Source organism: Orycteropus afer, unplaced genomic scaffold, assembly GCF_000298275.1.
Source record: "Orycteropus afer afer isolate SDZICR_OR568_19922 unplaced genomic scaffold, OryAfe1.0 scaffold00045, whole genome shotgun sequence".
NCBI lineage: Eukaryota > Metazoa > Chordata > Mammalia > Tubulidentata > Orycteropodidae > Orycteropus > Orycteropus afer.
This window is the reverse complement of record NW_006921632.1, coordinates 14699618-14715740: the sequence shown is the minus strand read 5'-3', so window position 1 is coordinate 14715740 and position 16123 is coordinate 14699618. Positions and strand designations below refer to the sequence as shown.

General features: G+C 37.4%; 1 protein-coding gene and 1 pseudogene across 1 annotated transcript in view; both read left to right on the top strand.

Moving 5' to 3' along the window:
- PDZRN4 (PDZ domain containing ring finger 4) overlaps positions 1 to 16123 on the top strand; it is a 591189-nt gene that overhangs the window by 566977 nt on the left and 8089 nt on the right. The window contains exons 8-9 of the mRNA XM_042780539.1: positions 6800 to 6901; positions 10897 to 11013. Of these exons, the coding sequence (XP_042636473.1) occupies positions 6800 to 6901; positions 10897 to 11013 (219 nt within the window). The remainder of the gene's footprint in view (positions 1 to 6799; positions 6902 to 10896; positions 11014 to 16123) is intronic.
- On the top strand, positions 5976 to 6074 carry LOC122149767 (annotated as a pseudogene).

The following is a 16123-nucleotide window of genomic DNA, read 5'->3' as shown; positions in this document are numbered from 1 at the left end:
TTATCATTGGCCCATTGGTGGAGAAGGAAGTGGTGTCTCTCAGTCAGTAAGTGAAACTGCAGGAGGTATGGGTGTAGTTCTGTTATATGGGGACTGTTGCTATCTTCCACTTGTTTAGACAAAAATAACAATTGAATAACCATCAAAAAAATAAAAGCAAATGGACAAAAAACACAGCATGTAATCATATAGGAACAGTAACCAAAACAAGAAAGAAGGGAAAAAGAAAAAAAACAACTGCAATACCTGGGGAGAGGGCAATAAGAGAGAAAAGGTAGAGAAGGAGAATAATGAAGAATAAAATGAGAAAAATGCGAAAAGAAAAACAAGGAATAGTGTTAACCATAAGACAGAAAGAAAAAATTGCAACCAGGAACAGGGAAAAAAAAAAAAAAAAAGCAGAAAACTAGAACCTGGGAGAGGAAGAACAAAGAATAATATTAAAAAGGACAAAACTAATGATAATAGTAGTAGTTTTAAAACAGACAAAAAAAAAAAAAAAAACTAATAAACAGAAAAAAGAAAAAAATCAGGGCAGGGCACCCAGGCTCCGTCTGAGCACACAGACTGGGACAGAATTCCTGCCCATCCAGAAGGTGGGTAGGAGTGAGGGATGGCTGCCTCCTTGTTCACCAAGAAGGTGTAGGGTATACGAATAACGTGGGGAATGTCGCCCCTTTCCAGTCATCTGCATCCTGAATCTCCCTGTGGTTCCCAGCAAGTGGAGACTGTTCTTAAGTCCCTGGAATCAGGGAGAATGTTGTCACTTTAAGTATCTGAAATTGTCAAACCGCTTGTAAACATTCAAAATGGCTGCACCCTCCAGACAGGCAAAAGCCCACAGCTCAGCCCACCTTCCTCTTCGCTGCTTTCCCTGTTATTCACCAGCCACCAGAGCAGTCCTTCGTGCAGTCCCTGGCAACCAGGGCTGATTTTTAAGTTAATTCTTAAGTCCTACCACCAATCAGCAATATCCAAGCTGTCTGTGCCATCAGGATCGCTGCCAGACCACAGCTCCATATGTCTCCTTTTTTGGTGTTCTCATGCATATTCTTCTGTTAGTTGGAGTTTAGTCTACTTCTATATCCTTCCCTTCAAGGTTCAGGGGTCCAGGATTATCTTCTGTATCTGTGTTAATTGGTTCCCCCTTTTTTTTGTTTAAGAGAGTCTGTGCAGTCTTTCTGCCCATTCCGCCATCTTACTGGAACTCCCCCCGCTAAATTTTCCTTAATGTAACACACCATGGGTTTGTTAGATGACCTCACCTAATGACATCCCTACACACACTGACACACACACACACACACTGACACCACAGTTGAGGTAGAGTAGGGAATGTACAGAAGAGAAGCCACAAACCAACTTCATAAGAACATGTTCTAGTTTTCATGTATGTGTTTTTTTTTTTTTTGTCTGCAAGTTCTTGACAGTACTATTTGTTTTGTCATTGCCAAGAATTTATGGTATCAGATATGGCCCCAAAAAATTTATTTGGAGAAGCCTCACAAAATTACAGAACTGAGCTAAGACAAGGCAATGCTAAACTAGAGGGGAAGGATTAAAAAACACAACCTGATAAACATTCCAAAAGAAAGAGTACCATATTGTCATTTTCTCCTTTTGGAATGATGGGGTATAATATTCTATATAAACAGCATAATCTCTTGTTAGCCAAAACATCTGTCATATTCTTAAGGATTTAAAAAAAAGAAAAAAGAAAAAAACTACCATCAATTTGATTGTAACTGTTGATGGACCCACCTCCCCCCCACCAAGTGTGTCAGAATAGAACTGTGCTTTGTAGGGTTTTCAATGACTGATACAGGGAAAGATCACTAGGGGGTTTCTTCCAACATGTGTCTGGGTAGCATTGAACTTCTCACCTTTCAGTTAGCCAAGGATGTTTACTACTTGTACCACCCAGGACTCCTCCTAAGGCTTAAACCAAAACCCACTGCCACCAAGTTGATTCCAACTCACAAAGACCTTTTTGGACAGAGTAGAACAGCCCCATGGGATTTCCAAGGCTGTAAACCTTTAAGGAAGCAGACTGCTTCATCTTTCCTCCGTGGAACAGGTGCTGGGTTCGAACCACCAACCTTTTGGTTAGCAGCTGGATGCTTTAACCATTACATCACCAGAGTTTCTCCTAAGGATTGCTCTCTGCCAAACCCTGTAAGAACTAAAATAATGAAACAATAAGACTTCTAATAGCTCTCTCTTCCTTTCTCTTTCCTACATATGAACTGGTCCTCAGAATTTCTTCCTGGCCTTTTTTTCCTTTTTCATATCTATTTTCCTCCTGTTTCTGTTCTTACCAGTTCTCTCTCTGTGTCTTTCCATTCCATTCTTTCTCGCTACAATAAATATAAACAGATTTGAAATAAATTTTTCTCTTTTGCCAAAGATTTGGGTTTTCATAAGAAATTCCATAGATGGTTATACTTCATGAATTATACTTGTGGACCTGCCTCTGCTCTACCTATATTGGAAAACTAAAAATTGGTATACTGTATTTAGGGGGAAAAAAAGGCTATGTTGAACTTCTAGGCTTTTGGAGATTTTTTATAAATTCACACGCACAAAGGAGATTGAGCCCAAAGTGAGATTTTATTGATTTATTTGTGATAATTGAGATAATTATCACAAATCTCTTCAAAGCAAGGCAGTAACCATTTTTAAACTACTCTTTACATGTTATGTATAGAAAATGAAACAATATTATCTAGCAAAAGTTTTATTTATATTTATCATAAATTACATGTTGTCTTTCTCCTGGCTCTCTTTCCTTCCCTTTTATCAGATGGAAGGCCTTCTGTTAAGTTGTGGAGACACAACTACTCAACTGTCTCCTTCCTATGTGGGTGGATCCTTCTCCTTGTGTTCTCCAGGCACAAGAAGTTGCTTTCCCATTAGCAACTCTGTAGCTATAAGTCATTATTAATTCAGCAACTAGAGCAACAGAATGTTGAAAGCTCTATCTGATTCTATTCCTCCAATCTTTTCATTTCCTTGGGAGGCATCTTTGCTGAAACCCATGGCTGGATTTCTTACCCCTTTATCAGTTTGGGTATCAAACCAATGTCCTGAGTACAATAGGATGTACCAACCTGCAGAGTAAAGTGAAGCTTATTTTGAAAAAGAAACAATAAGCTACATTTTAACTCCAGATTTCAGCAGCAGCTTCATTTCATTCCATGTATGGTTCAGAATGTAAAAGTGTTTCTGCAACATAGGAATTGTCCTCCTAAAAGAAGGACTTATTGCCAGGACAGGAGATAATAGCTCTAGTCATTATGAGTTCACAGATGAGAGGCATGAATAACAACCATAAAGGGACTGAAAAGTAAACACGACTGTATTGTTTCCTGGTGGCCTCTAAGAATTAGAGAATACGTGTGAGATAGATATCTTTTTAAATAGAATGTGTTTACCACTATGGATTTAATTATTATACTTGAATTTTAATATATTTATTCTACTTAGCAGAAATATATCTTTCCTTGACTGAGGATGAAAATAGTGATAATAACAACAATAGCATCAACAGTAATCTGTGTAATATGTGCCAACACTGAGCACTTTCTATGGACCAGGTACTTATGTAAGTCCTTTACATATATTAACTCATTTTAATCCTTACAATAACCTTCTGAAAAAGGTTCTATAATTTCTGCATTTTACAGGCAAAGAAATTGATGTACAGAGAGATATAAGTAACGTGCCTAAGATCACCCAACTAGTAAGCTGAGGAAATGCAACTTGAACCCAGGCATTGTGGCTTCTTGGTTATACTCTTGAGCACTGTGCAATTCTATAAAGAGAGAAACCAGTAACGATTGCCTTCAAGTTGATTCCAACTAATGGCGATCCCACATGCGACACTATAGAGCTGTGCTCCCTAGGGTTTACAGTGGCCGATTTTTTTGAAAGTAGTCATCACACCTTTCTTCTGAGCTGCCCCTGGGTCACCTCGAACCTCCAACCTTTCTGTTAGCAGCTGAGTTTATTAACCATTTGTACTACCCAGGGTACAAATCTCTCATAAAGAGAAAGATTGGTAGGATTAGTTATAATAAAACAGACACAGTAAGCAAAAACTCACTATTAATTTATTAGTTGATATTAAATTAATGTATAAAAATTATGTAATATTTCATATATAATCTGTTTTGGGTTCTAATTGTCTCTCTGCCCATATATGACCTTTGGTTTCAGTTGTCTCGATTTGGAGCTGAAAGGCTTATAGTGGTAAATGCAGAGAAGTTCACCTACCTCCTGTTCAGTACTAAGAATCATGTCATGCAAATAGAGCTGCATGAAATTAGCCAGTGTCCTTTGGAAGCTTTTCATCTAAGACATTCACACTAATGTGGATACATGTGCGTGGAAAATATAGAGAACATAATATAGTAACACGAGACTAACATGAATGAGGAAGGGGTATTTAGATTAATGGTAGGTAAAATTTAGATGAGGAAACAATGGTGATGTATGCATATGCATGGAGACCAAAGGAAAAAAAAAATATATGAGAATTATCTTTCAAACATAGAAGAAATGAAGAAAAGCTGTGTGACAACACTGAAGTTAGTTCCCTCAGGATGAGCTGTACCTATTATAGAGGAAGAAGATGGACTATTAGGTTCATGATTAATGGACAAATAGATGAATTGCAGATATACTACAAAGAATTACTATGGGAAGGGCATAAACTCTCAAAGCTCAAAGAAAGTAAAAATTGACAAGTCATTATTTTAAACTACATTTAATTGGGGTGGGGGAGGTGTAGTGGAATCCATGACCAGCAATTTATCTTTATTTGAGGAAAAAAAAGGCCTTGAAGTCAGGACTTACACAGCTTTTCACACATATATTTGTGAACAAATACCACATATCCTTTCCAATCATTGTTCTCCATTTTAGAATCATGGCTTTCATTTTCTAATATGAATTTTATTTGTGAATTGCAAAAAAGAAATGTGCATGAAATATGTAAAAATAGAATTTCCTGTCTAACATACAAGTGAGAAACTAAAGCTATATATTTTTTTAATCAACCAACAAAAGACAAGCTGTATTTGTGGGGTTTTTTCCTCCTAGTTTGACTTTCTCTTGCTAAGTATGTGATGAAAGTCTAGAAATAATGATCCTTGGTCTAAAGCTGAGAATTTGGGGCTTGTTTTCAGATTATTATGTTTGTCCTCACTTATCAGCCACAATCCCCGAGAACCACAAGGAGAAAGCCTCAGTAGTTTACTTCATACTTCTAAGTAAAAAACCATAATGAAAGGCATTGTTCTTGTTGTTGTTGTTGTTATGTGAGGTCAAGTCAGACCCAACTCATAGTGACCCCTCCTTGGTTTTCCGAAACGGTATCACTGTGGAAGTAGACTGCCCAACCTTCCTTTCGAGGAGTGGCTGGTGGGTTTGAACCGCCAGCCTTCTGGTCAGGTGTCTTAGGCACTATGCTACCAGAGCACCTATGAAAGGCATTAGATCAATTATTTAAAAATTATTTAAACACATTTTCCATCTGTTTAGTTTATCGAAGTAATTAATATTTATTTCAGACAGAATAACTTCTTCAGTTGAAATTTCCTTCCACGTTTGTTGGTTCTGTGTTATGGATCAAAAAGCTCACTGGCTTTATTTATGTATTTGAGAAATCCAGAAAACAAAATTATTTTTAAATATCCAAAGGAAAAAAATGGGAACTAAAAGTTGAATACATTTGAACATGAAAATGTAGTTTAACTTATAAACTTTAGAAATCCTACCTACTTTGTCCTTAGAACTTAGAAAAAGGAAAAAAAGGTATATTTCAAATGCCAAAGGTAACTTTTCAGTATGCTCAAACCTGGCTTCTTTCACTTAGCATTATCTTTTTAAAGTCAATATTACTCTACCTTAATTTACAAAAAAAAAAAAATTAAATGTGTTTAAAAGATGCTCCTTAAGATATTGATGTTTGGGTGCTTGCTTTGGTGGCACATTTAATAAAAAGTGGAATAATACAGAGGTGATTAGCCTAGCCCCTGCATACCTTAAAACATAAACCATTCCATATTTTTTGTATGAACTATTGAATGGAAAATGAATTTGCTCTGTAAACTTTCACCCAAAACACAAGGGAAAGTTAAAAAAAAAAAAAAAGATATTGTTTGGGGAGAAGGATAAATCTTAGAAAGGAATTGTCATGTTAATGAGGGTATTGCTGATGAGCTGAAGTTCTTTTGATTAGCTAAGCAACGAAAGACACCCTGAGAGTGATGTTTGGGGAACTGAGTCAGACCCACACACAAATATGAAATGATTAAATGAATCACAGTCGGCAGTGGCCTAGCAGGATTGCTTGGTGAGAGATAATGCTGCAGCTCTCTAATTGGCTCGCAGCAAGCACACAGGAAGACAGATTTCAGTTATGGTATTGCCAGTCCTGCTTCCCCCAGCACTATTATCTCAGAGTGACACTTCCATTACTCTGAGCGGAGAAAGATGAACGTCACCTGTCAGGGGCTGGTTAATTGTGTTGCTAGATGTATGTTGCCAGGGCACAGGTTGGACATTTATGAACATAACTGCTTCCTCTGATGTCCGCCATCCTTCAGGGATCAATATGGCTCTTACAGTAAGCACGTAATTGAGTGAAGGCACTTACCACTGAAGGGCTGAAGATGAGCCCATTGTGTGAGTTTCATTGTCCATACATTTACCATAAATGAGCTGATATTTGCCATTTATTGTGTGCAGCATTGTGGAAATGGAAACTAATGTGCCACTTTCATTTGTTTTCTAGATAAATGGTGAAGATGTCCAAAATCGAGAAGAAGCCGTGGCATTGCTCTCTAGCGATGAGTGCAAGAGAATCGTGCTGCTTGTCGCAAGGCCAGAGATTCAGGTCAGAACCTAGAGGAAGTCTTGAGACTGGACTTTACATTCATTATCTGCTATTCTATATCAAATCAGTACCATAGATACTTATAGAACCAAGTATACAAAATATACTACTACTAGTCTTCCTAATTTACTAACCTCATCAAAAAGATTATGAGTTAAAATCTCTCATGTATTGCTCCACAGAATGAGAGCTCAACATCTTATTTTTTCAAAAGCACACAAAAATCTTATCCCACCGTCCTTCCCCTTACCAGTTATATAAATGAATTCACAAGTGAAAAATGGTTGACTTTCCGTGATGTTTAATTCTATATGAGTCTTTCCATTTGATTTCCATCTAAAAATACTTAATTGGCATGTTGAGGTATCTTGAAAGAATCTCTCATGACAGAAACATTCATTAGCATATCTACTTTTCAACTTAAATCTTTTTTGGGTAACTCTATCAAGTAAAGTGTCTTATGAAGCATGGTGTGGTTCCATGTATAATTGATTTTTTTTTTTTCCAGATTTAGTGTAACACAGACATCCTGTCTGGCCAAAACAAACTGATAGCTTCTAACGGAATTTTTTGATATCTTTACAGAGGGAGATGTCATGAAAGTAAAGTAGAGGTAATGGTGGGAGGAAAGTACTATTGGTACTTCCATTTATATCTTTTTATTCCCCACCACAGTACAGAAAGGACATAATACTGTCACCATTCTAGCCATCTGTCAGGAGTTTGAGTGAAGTTGGTTATATCGCCATTTGTCTCCAAGGTTATTGATCTGGTATTTTTCAAACTCAGTAACTACATATTATCTATAAATTACATTGAGTAAGTGTATTTCAGTGTCAGACTGAATCCAGACTTGAATATAGTGGTTATAAAAGATCACCGTTTCCGCATATATTTCCTTTATGTCCTTGACCATTCTAAATGATTCCCATAAAGTCTGCTGTAGCCTGGGGCACAGTAAAGTTACACACCTGAGGTCTTAGGGGTGGGGAAGGAGAACTTACACAACTGGCTGGGATGCTTATGTGGGATTGACATTTTAAAATACACATGAAATTGCTTTAATTATCTGGAAATCTCTCAGATTAATCTCACTGATACCATCTTCTTGAAAAAAAGAACTTAGTAATGGGACTAAATACATATTAGTGAAATTCATGGTAAATTGAAGAGAACTCAGGATGCAGCACAGTAGTCATCTCTGTTGTAGGAAACATTTTAATGATATAGTGTGGTTTCTCTGCCCTTTCCATGTAACTGCTAGACAACCTCATTAATTAAGAATAAAAGTATTTCCTTAAATTATACCACATAAAGGCTATAATGGACTGTGGAAAGAATAGAAATTAATGGCATAAGACCAGATCCTGTTAATCTTTGATGGAATACAGATGTTTGGTGGAGCTAGTGGCATTTTTGAATATCTGGCTACATTCCTGACTTTTTCCCAAAAAAGAGGTAAAGTTCAAGGATGAACTTTTAAACCGGGCTTTTTTTTTTCTTTTGTAGTTGATAAAAGATGCTTATCTGTCTCCATAGGATGCCAACCTGTCTGTCAGAATAAGGATCTGTATTAGCCCTGTGTCCCTGAATCCTTCATGTCATTGCCTTTAGAAAATCAAATTTCTAGAGAAACCAGGAAAGAAAATGCATTTTAACATCATACTTTAAAATTTTAATTTAAGCAGTATGTTCTATAAAGTGGTGAAAAAATTATGAAAAATAAAATAACATCTTGTTTTTATAACACCTGTATTTTATATTAAATTCAACCTAACTCATTATTGCATTTTTATTTTATTTTATTTTTTTTACTTGTATCTTTTATCAGGGAGAATATGGATGCTTTTTGTGTGCTCTTTCTAGCCTTTTTTGTTTCCAATATCCTTTAGTTTCTTGAGAATGATCTACAGAGTTGCTGGGGGCAGTATTGTGCATCTGTGCAATATTTTTAAATAACTCATTCCTCTCATTCCCTGTCAACTTTCTTTCATTTTCTGCCCATTTTCTTCCTTAGACCATTAAAGATATTGCTATTCTGTTCCATTCCCCTTGGGCCATTGGGACAGGGAGAGCTATCATAAGAACTTGTCACTGACTTTGAGATGGTAGTGTAGGTTGTTCTTTTCTCTGAAATGTCATGTGCAGTCCACTTGGGTAAAGACAGATTCTCCTATATAATAATGACAGTCCTCTCTTTCCTGAAACTCAGCTCAAGTCTATCCCTGCCACAGCATTAGACTCAGACTGCCATGCATGTACCTCTTGGTGGAAAGGGGAAGGAAGTGAGCAAGAAGAATCTCCCTTCCTCACTGTGCTTATACATTGCCCACCTAGAGGAAAGCCTGATCACAATACTTATAGACTGACTACAGATGACACCTCAGGGGTCTGTGGAGTTAGTCAATAAGAAAAGAGTTATAGAGAATCATTAATTTCCCCATTCATTTAGACCTCAAAAGACTCTGTTCCATCATTCACTGTATCACAGCTAGGAGATATTTTGTTCTGACCTAATTAAAGAAAAAGTCCTTGATGTATTTATGAAAAGTAAACATTTCCAGCTTTAAATAATTTATTTTGGAATTTATCATTTGTAGCTTCAAGAAACTTAAAAAGGATTAAAGAATGTAAAATGTGGACAATTATAAATTGGACTGAATTTAAATTTTTATTCAGCTTAATTAGCATAGCTCATTTGCATATCAAAGTCAGTGGGGTGGAACCAAGTCCAGTTTTTCAGACCACATTAAGATAAATGAGTGTGAATAAATGTGTCCATGTTTTTGGCCCCAGATGGTTTTGAGATAATTTAAGTTCTAGATGGCCTGGATTAGTTATCAAGAAAGCTATGATTTGCCTTTATATTAATGAATATATTTATGCTAATGCTTGTTCAAGTACAATTGAATACCCTTCTTTTGTATTTGTTTGTTTTTAAGTTTTAAAAATCCAGTTATTTTTAAAAGCTTATTTTGCAAGTTTGTTTGGTGGTAAAAACAAATTACAGTCAATTTTGGCTCCCCAGAAGCTGCCGTTTCTTTGTAGCAGAGTAAAGCAGAATTTTGACAATAATCCAGTTAATTTAATCATCATACACAGCCAATTTATGTCACCCAGCTACAAAAATCTACTTTGAGGCAAATTATCTATATTGACTGTCAACACTGATCATATTAGCAAGGTAACCACCAGTTTTCTTCTTCACATTGTATTAAGAAGCCAAAGGGATTTGTTCAGTTTAATTTGTGTAAGACTTCCACTATAATACTTGTATTCAGTACCCATAAACAAAACCCTGCATGCTATAGACACAGCTTCACCACCTTTAACCACCACATCTGCTCTATCAATTTTCCATGGAATTGGCCCTGAAAAATGAATCAAAATAGATATAGCATAGCATATCCTGCTCGTTTTTTTTTTTCAAGAATAATAACTTAGTATTTTCCTTTTTTAGATAAAGTACTCTGTAGATGCTTGTGGAAAGCAGCCATCTTGTTAACTTTGGAGCCATCTGCCTAGAAATACAAAAGCAGGAGTATCAGAGTACAGGGGCACTTTGTGTGTAGTTTCTTTGGGGGTTGTTGTTAAGGGAAAAAAAAAACCAAAAAACCAATTGTCTCATAGCCCTATTAGTACTATTGCAGTTCTTTTAGCATGGGGACTGTGGGAGATAATGAGCGTGACAGCTGTGGATCATGCAGTAGGCTTTTCATACATTTTCAAAGAAGGTAATGTCCTATGCTGTGAGATTTACTCAGTTATGAGAGAAAATTTGTAGCTCTGTTTCAGGAAAGGATAAAAGGCATAAAAGTCTTTTTTTTTTTTTTATCACCTTTTCTTCTTTCTAAGAGGTGAGCTACGGGAGGCTGGGATTCTGAAGAGAATCATTATGATAAAAGGAACTGGTCAGGCATCACCATTTAAGTTTACTCTATTTTAGCATGAGTTCTCACTAACATAATATAATGTACTAATGTATTCTTTTTCAGCTGGATGAAGCCTGGCTGGAAGATGAAAGGAATGAATTCTTAGAGGAGTTAAACTTGGAGATGTTGGAAGAACAGCATAATGAAGCAATGCAGCACACTGCCAATGAGGTGGAGCAGGTAGGGCCAACAATTTGAACTGCATCATTGGAAATGTTGCTAGTTCCTTTTTAAATGCATAACTAGAAACAGAGAAAAAAAAATCAAAGGTTTTGATAAAAAATCTCTGTTAATGGTAATTTTTTTTAAGTAAATGATCATCTCAAATGAAAGAGGAAGAATAAATAGTTTTTTATATTAAGAATATTTCCAGTTTGGGAAAGTTAGGTACCACTGACAACATAGTACAGCAGTACAGGAACTCCCCTACAAAGGACAGGGTTCTATTCTGGCAACTCCATTGTAAGTTGCTTCTGATGTCAGTCAAGTACCTCATACCTCATTCATACCATTCTTTCTTTCTTTTTTTTTTTTTTTCTTAATTCATTATTATTGCTTTTTCAATCACTATTTTTATTATAAATCCAATCTTTATTTGTCATTGAGGGTTGGAAACATTACACATAAACATCTGTGAGTGTCCCACCAGGATGGCTAAGATTAAAAAATAAAAATATAACAAATGTTGGTAAGGATGTGGGGAAATTGAAACCCTTACCCATAGCTGGTGGAAATGTTGGGTTTCCGAGGTGGTAAATCTTTACAGAAGTAGATTACCCAGTCCTTCTTCTGTGGAAGCAATTCTACTTCCAGGTATATACCCAAAAGACTTGAAAGCAGAGACTCAAACAGAGACTTGGACACCAGTGTTCATTTCAGCATTATTCATGATATCCAAAAGGTGGGAACAATTTAAATGCCTGTGGTAGTTAAGGTTATGTGTCAACTTGGCTGGGCCTGGTTTTGAGTGGCTGAGCAGCTGAATGTAGTGATTCCCATGATGAGACTGGTAATCAACTCATCTACTGTGAGCAGCTGAGTAGCTACCTTAGCAATGTGGTCTACTTGCAGTAGATAAGAAGCAGTTTTGAGGGAGGTCTCTACCTTTTGGCACCTCTGGATCCCGTATTTGGCTGAGTCTGCATCTCAGTAGCCTGCCATGTTGTCTGTTGATCTTGAGACTGTTTCTGGACTTGAACTAGTGGCCTGCTGTGTTGCTTAATAACCTTGGGACTGTGCCATTTTACATGTCGACCTTGGATATGTCAACCTCAGCAGCCAGCATCTGCCTGAGTTAAGAGAAGCCTCCAGCTCCAGTACCAGGAGCAAGAAGCAGAGCTGAAGCCCAGGATCAAGGGACCTTCACCCAGCCCCTAGAGCTGGCACTTTGAACTCAGATTTCTAGCCTCCTAAACTGTAAGAAAATAAATCCTTGTTTGTTAAAGCCATCTATTTGTGGTGTTTTCTGTAAGAGTGGCACTAAAGAACCAAAATAATGCCCATTGTAGATGAATTGATAAACTAAATGTGGTATGTTGTTATGTTGCTGTTATGTGCCGTCAAGTCAGACCTGACTCATAGCGACCTCTCCTTGGGTTTCCGAGGCAGTATCACTATGGAAGTAGATTGCCCCATCTTCTTTCCAAGGAGTGGCTGGTGTGTTTGAACCACCAACCTTCTGGTTAGCAGTCAAGTGCCTTAGGTACTACGCTATCAGACCTAAATGAAATCCTGATACATGCTACAATATAGATGGAGCTGGAAGACATTATCCTAAGTGAATTACAAAAGGACAATTATTGTATGACCTCACTTATATAAAAAGATAAGAAAGGCAAATGTATAGAGACCAAAGTTTATTACTGGTTACCAGGGGCAAGAAAGAGGGGGAAAATGGGAGACTACCGGTGAAGGAAATATCATACTGATTAAGGGTATGGTTGCACAATTGATTATTGTAATGGCTGTCAATAAGTGGTATACCTGTAAAAAAGTTAGACTAGCATATGTTATGTAATAGACATATTTACAACAATGACAAAAAAAAAAAAAAAGTAGCTGCTGAGTCTGTTTATGTACAACCAAAAACCTCATGGGATTTAGTCTCTTGATTTGGAGGTCTAGGGTCATGGTTTCATGGGATAGCTGAGTTAGTTGGCCTAATAACATGTTTGGTACTTCCGTTCAACTTCTTAATTAATTGTGTAGTGCCTGAGATCTTAAAGTCTTGCAAGCAGCCATCTAAGGCACAACTGTTCACCTGGAGCAACAGAGAAAGAAGGAGCATCAGGAATGGAAGGAGGATATGGCATGTGTAGTTAATTGACTCTATGAATAACTCCCTCCTTTGCCATGAGACCAGAGGAACTGGCTACCATCACTGAACATTTTGATCAAAGATGCCATAGAAGAATCCTGATCAAAAGGGGAATATGCAGAACAGAATTTCAAATTCTTCTGGTTCCAGACTTTCTGGAGACATGAAGATTGGATGAATCCCTGAAACTATTGCCCTGAGAAGTCTTTAAACCTTAAACCAAAAATATTCCCTAAAGTTTTCTTAAAACCAAACAATAGTTTAGCTTAACTAGTAAAAACTGTCTGCCTTGAGCATAATGCTTTTTTAAGAAGTATCTATATGGGGATGTCCCGAAGATGGTGAAATAGGGAGAAAGACTGCACAGACCCTCTTCAATAAAGAAAAGGGGAACCAATTAACACAGACAGAGAGGATAATCCTGGACCCCTGAGCCTTGAAGGGAAAGATATAGAAGTGGACTAAACACCAACTAGCAGAAGAATTTGCATGAAAATACCAAAAAAAGAGATACATGGAGCTGTGGTCTGGCAGCGATCCTGAGCAAGCCTGACGACATGACACAGACAGCTTGGAGATTCCTGAGGGGTGGTAGGACCTAAGAATTAACCTAAAAATCAGCCCTGCTAGCCAGGGACTTCACAGAGGACTGCTCTGGTGGCTGGGGAATAAAACACGAAGCACCAGCGAAGAGAAAGGCGGGCTGAGCTGTGGACTCTTGCCTGTCCAGTGGGCGCTGCCATTTTGAATGTTTACAACTGGCTTGGCCATTTTGGATATTTAAAGAGACAGCACTCTCCCAAATTCCAGGGGCTTAAGAACAGGTTCTGCTTGCCAGTAGCCCCAAGGACACTCCAGACCTGGACAACTGAAAAGGTGCGACACTCCCCTTGTTACTCTTATACCCCACACCCCTTGGTGAACAGAGGTGCGGCTACCCCTCACTCCCACCCACCTTCTGGGCCCACAGGAACCCCATCCCAGTCTGTGTGCTCAGGCGGAGCCTGGGTGTCCTGCCCTACCCTCCCCAAATTTTTTCTTTTTCTTTTCTTTTTTTTTTTTTTTTTCTCTTTCTATTTTCTGGTTTTAGTTTGCTTGTTTTGTCTGTTTTACAACTACTATTATTATAAATACATTTGTCCTTTTTACTATTATTCTTTATTCTTCTCCTCCTAGGTCCTATTTTCAGCTCTTTTTCTTTTCTCTGTACATGGTTGCAATTTTGTTTTCTTTTTTCTTTTTTTTCTCATGGTTAACCCTATTCCTTGTTTTTCTTTTTGCATTTTTCCCATTTTTTTCTTCATTCCTTCTCTACCTTTTTTCTCTTATTGCCCTATACCCAGGTATTGTAGGTTTTCTTGTTTTTTTCTTCTTATTTTTCCCTTTTTGATTACTGTTCCTGTGTGATTACATGGTGTATTTTTTGTTCATGTGCTTTTAGTTTTTTGATGGTTATTCAGTTGTAATTTTTGTCTAATTGAGTGAGAGACAGCAACAGTCTCCTTAAGACACAACTACACCCACACCTCCTGCAACTTCACTAGAGCCACCACCTCCTTCTCCATCAATGAGCCAACAATAAAAAACCACCAAGAAGAGCCTGAATCACACTTGGCTGCTCTTCACAAGCAGTTAACAGAGATCTTAATAAAATAATGCCATGATGTCTCGAAGACAACAGACCATCACAGTCCACCTAAAAAGCAAGATTAAGTGGTAGAATCAAGAGAACAGGATACAGATCCAGAACACATCCCTGAGGAAGAAGCAGCATTGGAACTCTCTGATAAAGAATTCTAAAGAATGATATTTAGGTATCTTCAAAGGATTGAGAGACAGACTAAAGAAAACACAGAAAAAACCCTAGAAGAATTTTGGAAGAAAATACAAGAAGAAAATGACAAAATAAATAAAAATTAGAAATGATTCTAAATCTACAAATAGAAATCCAGAAGATTAATACTAAATTGTCAGAAATTTATAACATATTGGAGGGGTAAAGGAGAAGAACTGATGCAGTGGAAGATAGAATTAATGAGACTAAAAACAAATACCTGAATACTTCTTTGGAAAGGGATCAACCAGAAAAAAAATCAGAACAAAATGAAGAAAGCTTAACATTCATGTAGGATACCATCAGAAGGAATAACATAGGTGTCACTGGAATTCCAGAAGAGGAAGAGAAAAATAATAGCACTGAGAAACTTGTCCAAGATTTTCTGGAGGAGAACTTCCCTGATATGATGAAAGATGAGAATATATCCATTCAGGAAGTCCAATGAACCCCAACCAGGATAGACTCCAAAAGAAAATCACCAAGACATATCATCATCAAACTCACCAAAACCAAAAGACAGAATCCTGAAAGCAGCATATGAAAAACAAAAAGTTACTTACAAAGGATAGCCAGAAAGAATAAGCTCTGATTTCTCAGCAGAAACCATGCAAGCGAGAAGGCAATGGGATGGTATATATAAAATCCTGAAAGAGAAAAATTTTCAACAAAGAATTATACGTTGTTGTTGTTGTTGTTATGTGCCATTGAATCAGACCCGGCTCATAGCAACCCCACCTTGGGTTTCTGAGGCAGCATCACTATGGAAGTAGATTGCCCCATCTTTCTTCTGAGGAGTGGCTGCTGGATTTGAACTGCCAGCCTTCTGGTTAGCAGTCAAGTGCCTTAGGCACTACGCTACCAGAGCTGAATTATATACCCGGCAAAATTTTCCTTCAAATATGATGGTGAAATTAGGAGATTTGCAGATAAGCAGAAACTAAAGAAATTTTTTAAAACCAGACCAACCTTACAAGAGATGCTAAAGGAAGTCCTTTGGACAGAGAACCAAAATAGCAAATAACAAACCACCACTGATACAGAAGATGACACAACCCAGAAACAACAGCTATGGACATATCCAAAGTAAAATGAGCTTACAAGATTGTAAACAGGGAACCAGAGGCATCAATTGGCAA